Genomic DNA, 18,749 nt, shown 5'->3' with positions numbered 1-18,749 from the left:
AACCCATGCCTGAGGCCAAAAACCAGGCAGTTCTGGGAAATCACTTTTCTGCAATTTCTAAATTTATCCTGAAACAGAACTGGTCTATCATAACCACTTATCAACCACACAAGGCTGTTCAGGGCTTACAGCCCCTATAATTTTTGGGATCACCTCCGGATCAGGATTGCTAGGAGGAGGAATGATCTTCTTCTCATGTCTTAGTAAATCTTCTCAAATCCCTTCTAAATCTCTTCTTTCTCATCACAGGCCTGTTTACATGAGCATCATTCTCCTAGGACCTCCAATTGCCAAGCGGGATAGCAGAGACAGTAAAAAGTTGTTTCTAGCAGAGACAGTAAAAAGTTGTTTCTACTGTACAGAAAAACACACTTCTCTCTGTTCTGTATTTAGAGGTAGATAACATATAAAAGAAAGGAGAGGAGGCAGCCAACAACTGAAAATACAAGTCTTCGTAGGGATGTGGAAACACACTAGGAAGTCAGCAAAAGCTGGAGCACGGAGTGGGTGAGCAGGTTGAAAGAGAGAAACACAAACTTTTGGTTTACACCTGGTTCCCCTGTCCCCCGCTCCCAGACTGCTCCTCTGCTGTGGCCAGAAGAAACCCACAGCACCTCAGCATCCTTCTAATTGCAATGATCAATCAATTAAACAACAGTGTTTCAAAGGCCAACCTTAAAGTTCAGCAATACACGGCCACAAAACCAGCCCCTATTGGATCACTGCTTCTCTCATGCTTTTGTAGCTAAAACAGCATCCTCTGACCACATGCGTCTCATCAGGTCCTCTTCACTGCCCTTCTAATGTTCTGAAACCCTCCTGAAACGTTAATCTTGTGCCAGCACTTACAGAGACCAAGTCAACTGGTCTCTTCCGCCAGACCACTGCAAGCCATACCTTAAACCTATTGCCTGGCATCCTGAACAGCAATCAAAAAGGGTTGTTGCTTGTTTTGGGGTGGAAGAACAGAGAGAGAAACACCAGCATTACTTCAATAAACTCTTCAACCGCTGATTCTGCTTAGCCAGAAATAAAATATACATAGCATCGCCGGTCAGCGTGGTGGCAACCTTCTGTCCCCAGCTGTGTCCTCCTCCTGCTCCCAATAAATCTTGGGAGAATTTAAGTAACCAAGGGGAAACTCAGAGCCTTGCACACATAGTTTCAGCTTGTAGTAATGGCAAAGGTGCACCCAGGAAAGGGGGATTCAGCCTAAACATTCTCAGGGGTATAAGCACCTTGTTTACATACAGCTGCCATGATCTGGCACTGAAGTCATAGCAGTCGGCAATGTTTTCAGCCCTGGAAAATGAGTGATTTTGGAAAGCAATCTGTACCACAGATGGCTCTTTGCCTACATAAAGAATTAATTTAGTGCAACAACCTAACACCGAAAATCTGTGAAAAATGTCCATCTTTAATTATCATCCTGATATGGCAGGGCACTGTAAGAAATGCTTAGATTTAAGGCCACTCTTAAACTCTCTGCTGAATATGAACTGGACGTTTCTGAAATTAAACACATGCTTAAAGGACTTACTAAACTAGGGTGCAAAGGAATGAGGTATCAGCCAAATCCTCTTGCAGCTGTGGCTCAGAAATGTAGAGAAGTGTATTTGATTATAAAAGTAAAGTTACTGAAAAAGCTTCCTCATTTGAGAGGCACCACAGAGATTACAGCACAGACTTCAACAATTACATAAAATCTGAACAACAGCAAGTGATAATCATGGACTGCAAAATGTTCATAACACCCCTCTGTTACCAGTGAGTTATTTCTCATGTGTGTTAATTACATCAGTTTAATTTTGGACATACAGACTTGTACTGACTTACAGTTTCACATACTGAGCCACCTGGTTGTTACCAGGAGATCTGAAGGAAGAGCAATCCCAGAGCTGTGCTGAAGCGCTTTATAGCAATAAGCAAGCAGAGAAACCAGCAAAAGCAAAACTAGTATTACAGTAGAAAAAACTCAGGGACTATTACAAGTCTGAAATTGTTCTTTGCAGGGATGAGAAAAATGCAAGAGCTTTTTCTAGGCTTTACTTTTCTCTTATTCCCCTTTTTCAGCGGACATAAATCGCTCTCAGCTTTGAAGGAACTACAAGCATTTGGCTTCACAAACCAAAAACCCCCAATACTTTGGGGTCACTACGCAGAACTTTGTTCTGCAGAAATAAAATCAGTGTTTGTGTTTTACAAGACAGCACTTTCAGCTTCTCTGAAATTCTGCACGCTCGCTATTTCTTGGAGCCATTTTCCTTGCCTGACTTACAGAGCACCGAAGAACATGGAGCTGGCAGGCAGATTATATTACTACACCGAACTGCATCTGAAAACATCAACTACTGCAAACTGCAGCTGTCCTTTTGCAGAGGCCAAGTTACTCACACGGAGCGTACTACCCGCCTGTTTAATAAACCGCTGCCTCTTCAGAGCCAGCCCTTCTCTAAGGAGCAGAGCAGCCCAGCTCTGCCAACGCCCTGCAGCCAGCACAGCCCGCTTTAAATACAGGGAAGTAACAGGCTTCAACGGAGGACCCTTTGCTTTGGAATTCACTCCTACCAGACTCAGAAATTGCTGAAACTCAGAGAGGGCTATGCAACCTGCCTAGTTTCCAAGGCTTTTTCATGCAAGTGAAGATGATTTATTGAAACTGTATTTTAAATTTGTATTTTAAAAAAACCATCAAACTGTTAACCAAGCTGCTAGCAAGCAAACAAGAATGTTCCTAGAGAACATCTATTTTTTTTCCTCCCCTAAAAACCTCCTGCCCTTATGCACTATCCTATTCCATTTGCACCACAAAACTATGTTTACCGTGCAGTTTTAATATTGAAGATAAAACAAGCACCCTCAGGAATGATACACGACCAATGAACAAACACTGCTACCGGCATCCTGCTCTCCATCTTCAGCAACCTACGTGTGCTCTATTGCAGCTCCTCAGTTTAGTCTGGAAAGCTATAGCACACACACTTTTACTGCCAGAGGATGCAAAGAGCCAGCAAACAAGCTTGAGACTACAGAAAGGAATACTTCAAGGGCTGCAAAATTTAAATAGGAAGTGTCTTTCATTTTTTTTTACATGAAGAACTGCAACAGCTGAAAAGGGAAAGCTCATCTGATAAGCAGAAACTCAAAATGTCACTAGTGTAATTAGTTTTTGAGAAAAATATTTACCCTGCAGCTGAATCAAGCTGCTTTGAAGCCAAATCCTAGCAAAACTGCAACAATGGAGAAGGTTTTGTGTCTGCTTTTTAATGATTGTATCCTAATTATACCAAAATTTCATCTCTTTCCAATACCGGCTGGGAGAATCATTGTAAAATGCAGCGTCCTGCAAATTAGCAAGCAAGTGAACAATAAAATCCCCCCAAGGATAACACATCACAAAACATGCTGCATTCATTTATTTGGTAAAGTGCAGTTTAATTACTTGTAAAAATAATGACTCCTTTGTATGGGCTTTCACTAACATGCGTTGCTGCTCCGTATTTTGCTGAGTGGTACAAGTTGCGTGCCAAATTTGCGTGCATGGATTATACAGTGTGCGCATAAGCAGAGTGCAGAAAAGAGGTTGTATAGCATCCATTGTGTTTTGACAGCACATAAATGACATATACTTTCTTCATGGAAGTTGTCTGATTTTCTGTATTTTCAAACTCAGTATTTCTTCTCTCAATAGTATTTTTCAAGCCATCTCATTGCAGAAAAAGCTAAGCACAATTAAAATCTCTGCTGGGAGATCAGGATGTGCCTGTTTTGCAGCCGCCACTCTCCCATGGGGAAGGGCCATGGCAGTCCCCGTGTCACATGGTGCTGCCACTGCTCCAGCCAGCCCCAAGCTTCTAGCATGGTGCTCCACCATCATCCCACCCATTGAGAAAGGGGTCCACGACTTCCAGCATCCACAGATTTCTGTTTGCAGGGCTTCATGGAGATAGCAGGGTTTTCAGAGTCACAGGATACGTGGTACGGCTGTCAGATGTTTATACATTATATTTCCACCCAGCAGTCCAAGAGGAAAACTAACCGTAATGAAACGTTTAAGGATGTACTAGGAAGAAAAGGAGCTGGGATCTTGATGGTAACGAGACTGAAGTTGCTAGTGTCTTATTTTCAAAAGATGAACTGTAAAGGTCATCAGAGAAATCCATTAGCTTACACCAGCAGCATCCATTAAAGGGAAAGGCACAGAGCAATGCCACGTAATACAAGTACTCTCCTTTTTTCTTTCCCCTGAGCAAGAACTGCTATTCCAGAATTGGAACAGGTTGTGAAATGCTCCACCAAATACATGAATATCTGTTGTAATAGTTTTGTTTACTTTCCATTTCTTTTTAAATTACCAGCTCTACTCATATCCAGGTTGCAGTATTTGCTGCGAGCTCTATAATCAAATTTTGGCCAACTTAAGCTTTCTATAATAAAGTTTTGCCCAACTTAAGCTTCTTGATGATATGTAAAGTCTCTTAACATGGTTAGTTTCACCTTGAAGAACTCTGCTGCAGTTATAGGATGATTTTGCACATTCCAGTTTTACAAGATAGCCTGCGAGAGAGTTGTGTTTTCACAGTATGACTGTTGAACTCAATGGAGAAACAAGTAACACTCATCATCTCTGCATTAATCCCGGCCAAGGGTGACAGAAGAAAAGGTTAGAATATAGCTCCTGTCCCACCCTGCACCTTCTCCTTCACCCTCACTTTGAATGTGGTTGGCTGAATTTAAAGATGAAAATTAAATGCAATCACTCCAGCAACACAGATCATGTTTTTTGCCTTCTAACACTCCACCCAACAGCTATAGAAAGCAGAATAATTTACAATTTGTAACTGAGAAATGTTGCGTGATAATGTGGATGACACAGCAGACTCCTAAACAAGACATTAGGTCATTTAACACAAACCCCAAGTATCTGACAATTCAATTCAGAAAAATAAAGTTAATAACAAAGCTTAAGAGAACCAGGCATCAGAATAACACACATGCAAACTAAATCTTTTCTCCTTTACAAATATCCCTCTTGGGACTTGTTTAAGCTTTTTGTCTTTATTAGCCTCAGCTTTTAAAGCTACATCTCCAAACATTTGCTATTCAAAAATAACTTGCCAACTTCTGAAGGATTCCTTGTAAAACACTGCAGTAAATGCTCATGCCACTGGTTACTTGTTTCAAGTTTGTAAGATCTGGCTGCTTCTCAATACCACTCAAAATAGAACTGTTTTCTCCTGTTAAATACTTGCATTAATTCTTACCTAATTTTTTTACCTATACTGTTAAGATACCTATTCTCTACAAGATGCTGCCTTAAAATGATCCATTATTTCATTTAACTAAAAAATTCCAAATCTATAAAGTAAGAATACAACAGACAACTACCACCACGAAGCCCACTAGCTCCCCTCTTTTGGGCAGCTGTGCTTGTTTTTGCATAAGGTTTGTCTTAATTAGTCAATATTACAGTGACTCACTTTGGGCTTTTAGAGACAGCTGGAAGCAGAACACTGTGTAACAGAACAGGAGAACGTAACAACGTTATTGCATTGCCCCTAAACCCTAAGGATCTGTCCCCATTGTCGCTAGCAACAAAGGTAAATGCAGAATTACACAAAAATTGCCTTTAAGGATAGAGTAACAGCTCTTGGACGCTATTCACTGATAGTGTACAGCAAAGGCTAGCATGATACAGAATAGAAAACTAGCAGAGGAACCATCAAATTATCCTTACTCTGTCAAAAGCTGGTGCAGCTTCTGGTAGCCCCTCTCCAAGGCCAAGCTCACAGGCGTTGCCCCCTCGTTGTTGTGGATGCTGAGAGCTCCTCTTCCACCCGGCTGCTGGAGCAGAAACCACGTCAGCCGCAGCAGACCCAGCCTCACCGCAAAATGCATCAGTGTTTCCCGAGGGATGTTCTCTGGGAAGAAAGAAGAACATAAAAGAAAGAAATGGAAATTTGTAGGCTGTGGGTTAGGTGAATGCCATCTCCCCACCTCCCAGCCACACCACACACAACGGCTGGCATGGCTTTTGGGCTGTCAGCTCCAAGGAACCTGCAGCACCTGGAAAAACACACTGGCTGCCAATATCCAGGAGCGACCAGTATTTTAAAGTGAGGGACATGCTACAGTGGGACTGGAAGTGCTCAGGACCTGTCGGGGTGAGACTGACCACAGAAGTCAATGTTAAAAAACCCCACCGTTTCATAAACAGCCACAGCAACCACCAAGTTTCACTACTTCCAAACAGAACCTGGCATGGTCAGGTGGGTTTTTCTAGACGTCCAAGCCTTCTCCTCACACAACCAGGACCACGTTTTAGGAACAGACAAGCTCTGTTATTTAATGGGATGCTGAATTGACCTCAAGGCATGAAAAAAATCAATTAGATTCGAAGCACAAATCTAAAGCAGTTATAAAAGAGAACAGTTAAACCCCTCGTGTAGACAAAAAAAAAAAAGTGAGCATTTTGCTTTCCTGGCTTGATTATGCCTCAGACCAGCTTTTTTTCAGCTTTATACAGTAGCTATACTCTATCATTTTGAGTAGCAGCATTTATAAACTAGCAATCTCCACTGCTGCTTTTTATGTTTAATAACCGTGACCTTCTAATTTGATAAAAGTCACTCTTGAGCCTAAGCTTTCATCTTAGGAAAATATTCCCCTACTCTGAAAGCTGCAGCCCTAGAACGATGCTCTGAAAAGCTTCAACCAGAAATGAGCTCCAGATGCACTGCTGAAATACAGCTATTTGCAGATCAAAGCCTGTTACTTCTCTATGAAGGACAAAAGCATTTGGGTTAAAAAAACTGCAAGATATAAAAATTTGTTCTATTAATTAACAAAGGATTTCAGTATTGACTGGCAGCAACAACAACAAAGCAGCACCAACTGGGTCTCAGTAAACCATGCCAATGAGCACACTTGGTATAATACCTTTAATATCATACCAATGATTTATTGTGCTATGAATTTGGTTGCCAGCCAAACCTACAGAGCAGGTTTAAAAAGGCATAATGACTTTAGGATTTAATTAAGCATTTTTTCCTCAAGAAGCATGCCCCAAGAGAAGTCACTTTTTTAGAGTGCTGTTGTTTTTCTTGCTTACTTGCTTTCTTAAGGGACATCATTTAGACTTTCAGCTAAAAACAAAGCAAAAACGGGCAGTTCTGCCCTGCCTGACACAATTTTCCCCAACTTTTTGGATCAATTCCTGAAGAATTAATCTGTATTCAAAAACCAAAAACTTTCTGGCACCGTCTCTCTTCTGAATGACTCCAAATTAGGTCTCTGGGCTACAAACCAATCCTTCCCCCCTAACCTCCTCCTGATTACCGTAAAGCAAAACCATGCTGTCCTGAATACATGAGCATGTCTGAATGGAGGTTCCAGCTGATCAGAGAAAAAGGGAATAGCTGAGCTCACTCAGAGACAAATGTTCAGCCTGTGGGAGAGTAATGACAAGGGTTTTGGTATTAAATGCTATAGCGTGTTACAATTTAGAAATAACACAACGAGGTAGTTAATCAATTGTTGTCAGCCTTGAATTTAAAGAAAAATGAAAAATAACACACTGTATAGCCAGACATAAAGGAAAGGCTACTGATGAGGTTGCAAAATGAGGAAGTGTGGATACAGGTAGGACTTACCCAGAGTGAAAGCAGATGCCCAAGGTTTCACTCAAAGAACTTGTACTTATACAAAGCTCCTACATTACCTGTACACTGGTGGAGTCAGCTGGCATAATTAAAGTGGTGCCACTCTTCCTCTTACCGAGAGGTACAAAGCACAGAAGCACTTCTGTCAGAGCAAATGACTGCTGCCCAAACAAGGAATGTGTTGCACTGGTCTGACCACATCTGTTCTAGCATGGGATCTCCTGTTCTAGCTGCTTTATTGAAAGGGAAAGTCATCTTCCTAACTAAACCAGACAGCCTTGCATCAAAACTGAGCAGCACAGACCTGAAAAGCATAAGCATGGTTCCCTAGACCAAATTGTTTCCTCCTCCTTCAGCTGAGAAGTCTTACAGTGAGGTAGAAGCATCTTCTGCTCACCAACTCACGGTTCACCAATAAACACACATACCAATTGCAAGTTCTGCAAGATGCAAGCAAATACTCATCCTGTCCCTGATCCAACTGGGCATCCCTCTCTGTTTCACACTTCCATACGTGAAATGCCCCCTCCCACTTGTCCCAAATGCCCGTCTGATGTAATCTGCTCATATGACTGGTAACTTCAGAAAAATCTCACCTTTTTCCCATTCATTTAAAACAATCTACTGTATCAGCAAATTAGTGGACGCAGTAGTTCCAGCATGTGAATGGATGTGTCTACAAATGCTACTGAACTAAATGTGGCCCTGCCCCAATGCTTTTGAGCAACGACGACGTGCACAGATTTGTACAAGAAGACATGGCATGTTGCCATCTGGAGCATATTAAGCATACAAGATCACTATCCAGGCCCATTTGGAAGGCTCTGCCTAACATATAAACTGGCAAGAGGCCATTCTAACAGATGGGCACAGATGATGGCAGCAAAGAGACAAAGTACTGTACATACAACAACTGCAAGGGCTCCAGGCAGTGGCTTTAGAAGGTTTTGGAGTGTGCAAAACTTGCACGGCTACAGTTAAAAAGGCGTGTGCCATCTGTGGGCTGGATTAACTATTAATATGTAATGAAAAATACATCTGTTTGTATACGGTGTTGCTCAGAACGAGGCCAGAGCTGGTCTGCATCAAGTACGGGGGTGTTGCTGGATGGAAAGGGGGAGTAAAACAGACAGATCCCTCCAGCGTTCCTATCTTTGAAGGGATGAAACTTGTAGCATAAAATGTGGGAAATTCAGTCAATGATTTCAAGGTCTTGTCATGGTGCAAAATGCATGTCCCAGGCATGGAAGAATAACAAAACCTTTAACATGCAATAGCCAGAGCTCCCTCTCCTACCACATGTCAAGCATGAGATATGCATCTCAAAATGTCTATCCTTTGAATGTCCACAAAAAACTTATTGTAACTTAGGAAATTGTGGAAATACAAGACACACGGTACTGGAAAGGCCAAGGTTGTTTTGTTCCTCTCTTGTTCCCTAGTAATAGGCAAGAGTTGAAACATATGATTATTGTTCCATAATGGCAAGGCACTCTAATCCAGCTGGCAGAACATAAGACTTCAGACATATTATTTTTATGTTTTTGGTTCAGGTTTTTTTTGCAGCTATGACACATGAACAGACAGTTTATCTGGGTAACTAGGGACAAAATTTCCACAGAACACTTTCAAATGTACTTTGCTAATGGGAAAGATTTAAGGTGCTATTAGCACAAAACAAACATTAAAAAAAAAGTTTGGGTATGACACAGCTGAGAACACACAAACTGTTCGCTAAGTAAAAACTTGCATTTCAATCCTGATTAAATAACAGGAGGAAAAAAACCTGTTCCTTTTTAAAAATCACTCTATATAGAGTAACCCACACCTAACCCAAATCTAACAGTTTATCCTTCTTGCCCTGAGACACCTCATCAAGGAACAGCCAGCCATGGATGGCTGTCATCTCTTACTAGTCTTCCTGTGATGGTGACCTTCAGTTAGTTCTCACCCAAAATCACATATACTTGGCAATTTTGAAATCTACCATCAAATGTTGGCCACATCAAATGTGGCCACAAAATCTTGTTTTCTGGTGGAAATGTTCTCATTGCTCAGATCAATCCTTGAGAAATAAGGGGAGCAAAAAACAGAAACAAGCTATCACCTAACACTGAGGTCCTAGAGGAATGCTCCAGCAGGCAACAGTACTGAAAAAAAGGTCAAGGCAAATATGATGTATTTGGAGTTATGAGTTCAGTTAATAACAAGATGTGTGAGTAATTCTTTAGTCTAATAAACAAGACATTTTTCAGAGCACACCAAAGGATCTTCATGTCCCCATTCCCACTATTATCAAAGGGAACAGAAACTTTCTCATGCCAATGATTTCTCAGCCACAGACTGAGTGGTACATTTTGAGTACTGAGCAGCACGTTTCAGACACTGCCTGAACAAGAATTATTTTCTGCTTTCCATTTCCCACTGCAGACAACATTACATTTAGGTATGGAAAAGATTTTTTTACATCTTATCAAGGACTACAGCTGAATAGACCACTTTGTGCTGAAAGCACAGAAAAGATCATACCAATTTATCCCATACAGTCCTTTATCAGAGGGCAGAGAAGGTGAGCAGCAGACTGGAAAGGGTATGAAACCCAACAAAAAGAATACCTGTTACTACTACACTGAAAGGGTTCAATGAGAAACTATTTAAAAAGAGGGCAGCACATGAACAGATAAAAGCTTTATGTCTGAAAAAACATCATCAGCTGCACATCTTTAACATCTCCCCATAAGAAAAAAAATGTTAGCTCCCAATAATCAAATTTCCTTCTCTTTCTAGGGGTTTTTCTTTTTTTCTTTAAAATAAGGCACTTTTTGGTTACTTTCTTCCTTCAGACATCCTCCCTTTTTGTTAAAAAAATCCGTATTAGTGATGTCTAATCACAGTAACACTCACATTGCGCTGTACACTGAAATCTTACTGGTTTTGTATGCAAAGTTATTAAAACTATAACCGAAATCCATGCAGAGTATTTCAAACCAGGGCGAAGTATTTCCCTCTCTACCCACCTCCTGCCCGGTGAGCTCAGGGAATTTCATTTCTCAAGCAGTACTTACTGCACCAGGATGTTTATTCCACAGCATTTCTGGGAAGCTGTACATATTCAAGATGTCAGTAACTGGGGTCCTAAAGTTAAAGAGCTGTTAAGTGTTTTATCTAATGAGATGGCCTCCTGCTTATCCGCAGGTAATCCTGGCTGACTATATCCCAGCACATCAAAGCAATTGCTTCTCCTTAGGCTGCCAGGGGAATGGCTCCGTATCGTGGCTGATCACAGCAACACTCTGCCAACATTAACCAGCTCCTGGAAACACCATCTCAGAAAGCTCACAGATCTGACACTGTAACCATAAAGTCTGGGTTTCACTGCTTACTTTTAATGAGCAAAATGAAAAGCCTGTTTCCTCAAAGGTTTTGTCAGATTATTACCTAAAAGATATTTTGAAGTTTATCTGTTTACTACTAACAGTTAACTCAAGGATTACCTCTCCAAGTTTTTCATACCTGAGCCTTGGATCCTCCCTTTTTTTTTTTTTCTGATCCCCCCCCACCCCCGCAATACAAGCAAGCCATAATTATTACTCATGCCTCCAAATATTCTGTTCTGGTTTTCTAGTTAGCTTATTTTCTCTTCAGCCACTTAAAATAGAAAAACACAGTTCTATAATTACATTGCATACATCCTCAGAATACATATTAAATTTTGATTCCTAAAGTGTAACAATCTGTTCCATTTAAGCAGCTGCCTTTAAATGCCACTGAGAACAGTAAATAACCCTACTTTTGACAGCAGTAACGATGTTCTTTAAAAAGGTACAGTGCACTTGTAATAATTAAGATGGACATGATTATACAGCACCTGAAAGTAATGCTGTGTTTGGAATACCACAGTAAGAAGAGTAATCCTTAATTATGGATGCCACTTGAGTTCATACAGATAGACAGATAATTAAGCACAAGTACCAGGAATCCCTACTGCAGAGGGACAGCGGATGGCTGGGGGGAGACCAGAGTCCTCAGGACACAACTGCCCCAGAACAGAAACGATGAGGACTGCAGCTGTGCAGGGAGGAGGTCAGGCCACACTTGCCCAGGGGGTTTCAGACACACTCATTACCAGCAATGCAAATCCTTCCCTACACACACGTGCACCTGCCCTGCCCCTGCAACACAAGGACATGCTGCTGCACCGGCTGAGCAGCACCGTGGCACCATGCACAACGCTCCTTCCTCCATCTCCTTCGGCCTTGGCACATGCCAGGTGTTCTTTTGCTATCCAGTTCATCTAATCAAATGGTTAAGTATCTTCTGTCTGCCTCAGCAAGAGAGGATGGAGCACAAAGACATCTGGAGTCAGGTATCTTAGGATGCCCCCATCCCCAGTTCTGCTACCGTGACACCAAGCAGGGTCTGGAAGATACTTTACTCTCCCGAAGTCCCATTACCTGGGACCTATGTAAAATACTTTGTATCTGCAGGTAAATAGATAGTTAATGCAAGTCTTTCTGGGGTCCTTTTCTCTAAGCTAAGGATGAAAAGCTAAGACTTGTTCTCTGAGGTCTTCTAGAAATAGCAAGTAGAAGGCTGCACCTCAACTGTCCTACAGAGCAGGTAGGTTCAGGGAGAATGAGAAAAGTAAAAGAGATGGAGACTGGGAGGCAACTTAGAAGTCAGATGCACAACATCCTAAGAGCAAACCAGACAACAAAAATATGCTCACCATTACTGTAAAAAGGACCAAAACACCACAGCTCCCTTCTTTTCTGCTTTCCAGTCAGCTCCATGGGTGTTGGTCAGCTGTGCTCCTTCTCCACAGGAATATAATATTGATCAAAACACCCTGAAGCCCAAGTATATCTTTTGAGAGTAGCTGTCACGAGGAAAAGCTTGAGAGAATAGCTTTTATAAATATATTAAAGGGGAAAATATTCCATAAAGTAATTGTTACCTAGACACCTTACTAAAGTCAAATCAGGATCAAATCAGAAGGGCAAAGAATTAGAAATAAGAAATTTGAGCAAGAATATCACCTTTCCACAGGAAAGCAAGCAGGAAAGCTTTAAGGCAAGACCACTGACAAATGGTTTACGAGAGAGGATTCTGTTTTCTGAACTTGCTTTTCCCATCAGGGATTCACGATGTCCAAGCACTGCTCTCCATCACCTGAGCATGACTGTCAGTGGTAAGACCAGGCTGGGTACCATGCTCCACACCGCTGGCTGCTAAACAAAAATCTTGTAATTAAAGCCTCAATCCTACAAAAACATAGCCTGGTGTTAAATTCGGCACAAAGAGTTCATTCAAAGCCTCCTGAGGTCCAAACAAATCTACCTTTTTCAAAGTGTTTTGGGGGAAGAACTAAGGACTTGTGATCACAAACATATTTAGTCTTTTACACTGTATCAGAGTAAGAGAAATCAGTAAACACCTGGTTTTGAGCAATGTTAACCAAATACCTACAACAATGTTACTGTAAGGATTAGATTAACCAATGCTGCTCAGTGCATTTAAGTTTGGAACAGTTTCTTCTTAAGCAATAAAACCTTTTGCTGTTCAAGTACAGTAAAAAGAAAAGAATGAGAATACTGCAAATGAATGTAGTGGGGTTTCGAAAATGCCTTGATGAAAATAAAGGAAAAAAAAGTTCATTTTAGTTTCAATTTGTTCTAATGAAAACGATGTCTAAAGAGATAACAGAGGAATAAATGTAAAGACAACCTAGTGTGTAGGAGATTGAGATTACCAGGATTACTGAAGCCAAATAAACTTCTCGTCAAATAGCAACAGCTAACTTCAATAGGTTACATAGAAATAAATAAAAAGGCACTAAAAATGTTCACAAATGTCCTCCAGTAGTTTTAAATAATTTTGAAGGTATTTCTAATCTGCAACTGAAAAGAATGCTCTTAATTTGGCTATAGGACCATACCACGCATTTAATTTTGAGCAACAGCAAACTCTTAAAAGATTGAAGACCTTGGTTTGGTAACAGAACATAAGCACACAGATGAATCTTACCTAGCTTTGTCCACAGTAATCATGCATACTTATTTACTTAAAAGGCAAATCTACTAATGCGTTATAAAACACGGGGGAGCGAAATGCTGCAATAACTTAAGGAGTAACAATGGATGAATGCAAACCACTGAAGATCTTATTAAGGATGCAACCACCAGCCTGCTGGAACTCATGAGCACACCGGGTGTTACACACCAGCTCCTCCTCGGTGGGATGGACCTTAACCTCCCACTTTGCACTGCACTGACACAAAAGATTGGTTTAGCAGCCTCAGCAGATGGAGCTGGGTGTTACTTTTAGCTGTTTCTCTGCCATCTAGGGTGTGCAATGAACTCCCTGCCCTCTGCTCAAAGACTGGTCAGGATTGGGTGCAGCTAAAAGCAAGAAGCAGCCTGCATGTGGAGACATCTCCTCCTCAAGAATCAGCACAGCATCATGCTTGATGGTGGATCTCCCCAGCCGCTGCTTGCAGAAAGGCCATTACTTCCTAACTGTTTTTGTAAAAACCCGACTCCTACTTCAGTCCTTTGAAAAATCAACTTTTAAATGTGTTTGACAGAAACAGCCATCTCTGAACAGCAACTCCCCACCAAGCTGCAGCACTCGGGGAGCTGACTGAGGCTCCCAGCTCACTCCTGCGTTCAGAGGTTTTGCTAAACAGCAGCGTTTTGTTTCCAACCCACAAGAGCCCACAGAGACATGCCAGCTTAGAGGCAGTGCTAAAAATCTTTCAAGAAGGGATCTGACATTTTCTTTTGTTCTCATTTCTATAGTATTTTCTCCTTCAAGAAGGTTATTTGAAGTATCTGGTGTTGACATTTAGCAAAATGTGAAATATGAATTGGAATAGCTGTTCATAGGTAGTGACACAGCGCAGGACAGGGTGTCCACTGGAGGGGCACTGGCCAGAATATGTCTAATTGTTCCAGTGCTCCCACAGTTTCAATCTTTGTTGAGCTTCTCTCTCTCACACACACACACAAATTAACTTACAAGCACCAGTATAGGGGTGCTATATTTTACCACAAAGGTTTTTATAATCTACTACTCCATCATAAATAAGGAACACCTCTTCCATCTCACTCTAGCAAAACAGAGTTTTGTGACCAAAAGGATGCTTACACGTGCAAAACTTTCCTGCCACAATCACAAAAATTCCCTACATATAATTATCTCACTGCAAAAAAATTACCATATAAATCTAGCTCTAGCAAAAAAGCTGATCAGAAGATGAACGACAGGCCAAGGACATCAATAAACTACCCTTTTCAGTTATTTATAAAAGGCCTCACTGCACAGAATATATTTTATAGCACAATATTCTTGGATGAAAGTTGCATTTAAAGGCACTATATTTATTCACTTTTGTCTACAAAAACCTCACCACAAGATGCCAGAAAACTCAGCACTATAGAGCTCCCTCTTCTCACTGTGGATGCAATGGATGCTCTACAGGTCCATTAGCATTCAGAGCCCCACAGGATCAGGGCTTCCAGGCACACAAGTGCATGCTGAGCAAATCAATGTAAATCTTATGGCCTGATTTCCCTAAGTGCTGATTTTCCAAAGAACAATCAAAGTCAAAAAGAGAAACTAGATCTCAGCCTTCCTGCAAAACCAGCAACAATTCAGAGCTTCAATCAAAGTTTTCATTAACTTCAGATCATTTTGATTGTATTTTTATCACAACTTCTTTAAATGCAGAAACAAACATCAGTGTCTTCCACACAGAGGAAAAAAACCACCCAAGTGTTTATCTTCTTGTAAACATAGAACAGCATCTGAATTTCTACCCAGAAACAATTAAAAACAATCAAGTCTTTTAATGTCTGCTAACACTGCTTGATCTGCCTGTCCATGTATTCACGTTTACAAAAGCAGTCAGCAAGTTGGTGAAAAATAAAGCAAGAAGATTTCCTGCAGAAAACCCTGCTGCAGCAAGCAGAACTGAGCCTGCTGCACCAAGCAAGCCACATCCCATTCCTATTCAAGTGTTTTTGCCACTGCATCCTACAAAAGATAAGAAATGTGGCTGTGAGGCATCTGTAAAGTGAAACTATTTGCCAAAATACCCTGAAAATTTACAGCAAGGATTTGTACACACTGGAACTAGCTCCCAGTCCCTCAATATGCTTCCTTAAAGTCCCTTGTGACCAAAAAAAACCCCAAAACATAGAAAAAAACCCCAAACCACAACCCACAACAAAAACCACCCAAACAAACCAAAAAACCCCAGAACTCAAGGACAAAGCCATGCTAACAGCACCCCTAACACCTTGGCACTTCTGCCTCAGCAGTCACCAGAGACTTTGGGCCAGCCTTGGGGTTTATTTATAAGCTCTCAGTAGCCCTTGCTGCTGTAGTTCAGGGTCAGGCTTCCCCACCTTTGCCTTCTCATACTCGCAAATCTGTCCAGGCTTTTCTTGCGGAATGCTTATGTTCACCCAGACAGTGTGCAACCAGGAATACGACACAAATCTTCAGGGTCAGTATCCAAAGTTCTCCAAGAAAAATCAGATTTCTTTTACACATCACACTTGCTTTGCACGTGTTCTATAAAACCAACATTTACCAAAAGTGCCAAACTTGTGGCACAAGGATGTTATTTCCAGGAGCATCAAACTTTCTACACACGGGTTTCTTTCAGGAAATCTCAGAAGCATGATGCTGACACAGATACCATTGCATACATACGAAAATCCCCACCTTCTGGGTATATGTTAAAATATTGACTGTTTACAACAGCTTGTGCTATTTCATAAGACAAAGACAAAGCATCAGTGCCTTATGTATTTTAAGGTGGCTGAAGTACAAAGCATAGGATGCAGATGTAATAGGGGCACAGTGGTGCACATCACATCCCAACTCCAGGCACAGAGACCAACACACCTTTTGAAAGGCACATGGGTTCCCAAAGAAAGGAACACCCTCTCCCAGGCTTTTTACCTTTCTCCCAACCCACAAGTCTCACGTGTGCCCTAGAGATCCTCACCGGTCAGGGACTGGTCCGCTCCCAGCACGTTCCATTCTGCTGGCAGTTTCAGGTGTCGAAAAGCCAAAGCCACTTTCTCATCCAAAAAGTCCACGTCAGCAGCAGGTGGTCTTGACCGGTCCAAGAACCGGGTGAAATTTAGTGCCTGCTGGTTGCCAGCGCAGGTGGCCAGAAACTGGGCAGCATCGTAGGCTTCATCCTGGACAAACTGGAAACTCTCTTCTGCCACAACCAGAACAGGATGACCTTCTCTAGAAGCACAAAGTGCCACCTTCACTGTCTCACAGCAGTCGTGGCCTGCAAAATAAAACCAAGGGAAATGGTAAAAAAAGAACTATTGCATGCACTGAAGAAACACAGCTGAGCATCTCCTTTGACACATATAGTCTTTACATTAAATGAGGTAAGAGCAAGTTACTGAGGGTGACAACTCCAAACACCATCTTGGGAATGTATAGGTATCATCAGAGATCAGTATTTCCTATGGACTTAAAAAGGAAAAAATGTGTAACTTTTCTCTGTCACAATATAAACCAAGAAATAGAAGCCACCCTTATCTGACCAGGCTATTTTTGATCAGCTACAAGTAAACTCAAAAGCATTAAGTTAAATCAAGTGAAGATTTTGCTAACATACCAAAAGCCAGATTATATGGTCAGACTTTTCTTTTCCAGCTCCACAGGACTCCAGTAACTCACCAGAAACTAGAATCCGAGTACTGCAAAACTACGTACTCCAAATGCTGTCACAACACTTGGCTTGTACTGAAAACACCACAATTTCACCTAAAACAGAGACCTCAATGGCTATGAGAGCACGACCTGCCCAGGCATGCTCTGTGCGAGCCGTCAGACCCCATGCTCACCACTGCACCTGCCCTTTCTTTTTATATGGGTTCACATTACAAAACAAAACCTAAGCTGCTTCTGCTAAATAAAAACATGGAAATGGCCACTTTCTATATTTACAAAACAAGCAGGTTGGAAGTTTGAAAACTTTTAAGTATATTTATTTATTTAGGGCAGGAGAAACAGGAGAAGATGCTCTGGCATGGCAACAATTTCATTGACTCAAACTAAAAAAAAAAAAATAAACAAACCCCACAACACCTTTTTGCAATTTTAAAAGGAAAAATAAACTATGTGTCCAACACAACCAGCACTTTTAATTGTCAGACATGCTCCTTCAATAATAAGGTTTGTGTTTCAAGTTCACTATGCAGCACAGTTTCTTGTTCCAGTCTCAGACTGACGTCATGGCTGTTTTTGCCAGAACAGCACGGACCCTGCACTAATTACTGGAAAAGCTTCTTTTTGCCCATGACCTCAGCATACTACTACATTCATGAAACCCTGCTTAATTAAATACAAAATGACGATTTATTTTTAAAGGCTTGAAAATTCAATTTAAGCCCCTATTTGTGGTCAGTGGGAAAGTTTCCTTCTTGTGTTGGAGCCCTTTGCTGTTGATTTCCCTGACAAAAGGAAAAATATGTCCCTAATCTTCATGGTCTTTCAGCCAACCTTCCAAATCTGTTCTGCGGCTTTTGGCATCTGTACAGGTTTTGTCTGCTGAAAGAGGCTATCCTGAAGTTAATTGAAAGGTCAAAACTGTTATTAGGACACTGTGGGTAGCACCAAAATTGTCACAGACAAGGCTGTGTGGCTTCCTAAGGAGAGCAAATGCAGTTGGAAAGGTATCAAAGACAAGTGCAGAAGGAGAGGAAAACACACATGGGTGTTGCTGCAACAGCTCAATACAACTGGGAGGCTTTGAAGCCGAAAGGTGAGAAAACTTCATTCCTTCCAGCACTGGGCATCTATTAGCAAGAGGATGCTGTGAAAGCTGAAGGAACAGATTTACTAGTACTGATGTTATGGAAAAGAATACGGGTAGGAAGACCTACTTCTACTGTTCTTGAAAATACTGCACGTGCATTCTAAAACATCACCAGTCAATAGGATGGGCAGGGAACTCAGCAGCCCTTATGAAGCCCATTCACAAACTCCACTCATCCTCACAGCAAAAGGCTCAAATGTTCAAGGGAGAAGTGGGGGGGTGGTACAACT

The 18,749-nt window shown here is 41.4% G+C and overlaps 1 protein-coding gene across 12 annotated transcripts in view; it reads right to left on the bottom strand.

The window, feature by feature from the left end:
- The window catches only part of AKAP13 (A-kinase anchoring protein 13), a 224,658-nt gene that overhangs the window by 113,754 nt on the left and 92,155 nt on the right, over nucleotides 1-18,749 (bottom strand). For all 12 annotated transcript variants that reach the window (XM_037396022.1, XM_037396024.1, XM_037396025.1 and 9 more), the window contains exons 6-7: nucleotides 16,681-16,977; nucleotides 5,738-5,921 (exon numbers count right to left, since the gene is read on the bottom strand). In XM_037396022.1, coding sequence (XP_037251919.1) covers nucleotides 5,738-5,921; nucleotides 16,681-16,977 — 481 coding nt within the window. The remainder of the gene's footprint in view (nucleotides 1-5,737; nucleotides 5,922-16,680; nucleotides 16,978-18,749) is intronic.

This window comes from Falco rusticolus, chromosome 7 (assembly GCF_015220075.1).
Source record: "Falco rusticolus isolate bFalRus1 chromosome 7, bFalRus1.pri, whole genome shotgun sequence".
Taxonomy (NCBI): domain Eukaryota; kingdom Metazoa; phylum Chordata; class Aves; order Falconiformes; family Falconidae; genus Falco; species Falco rusticolus.
Note: the sequence above shows the minus strand (reverse complement) of the source record. Positions and strands in the feature narration are given on the sequence as shown.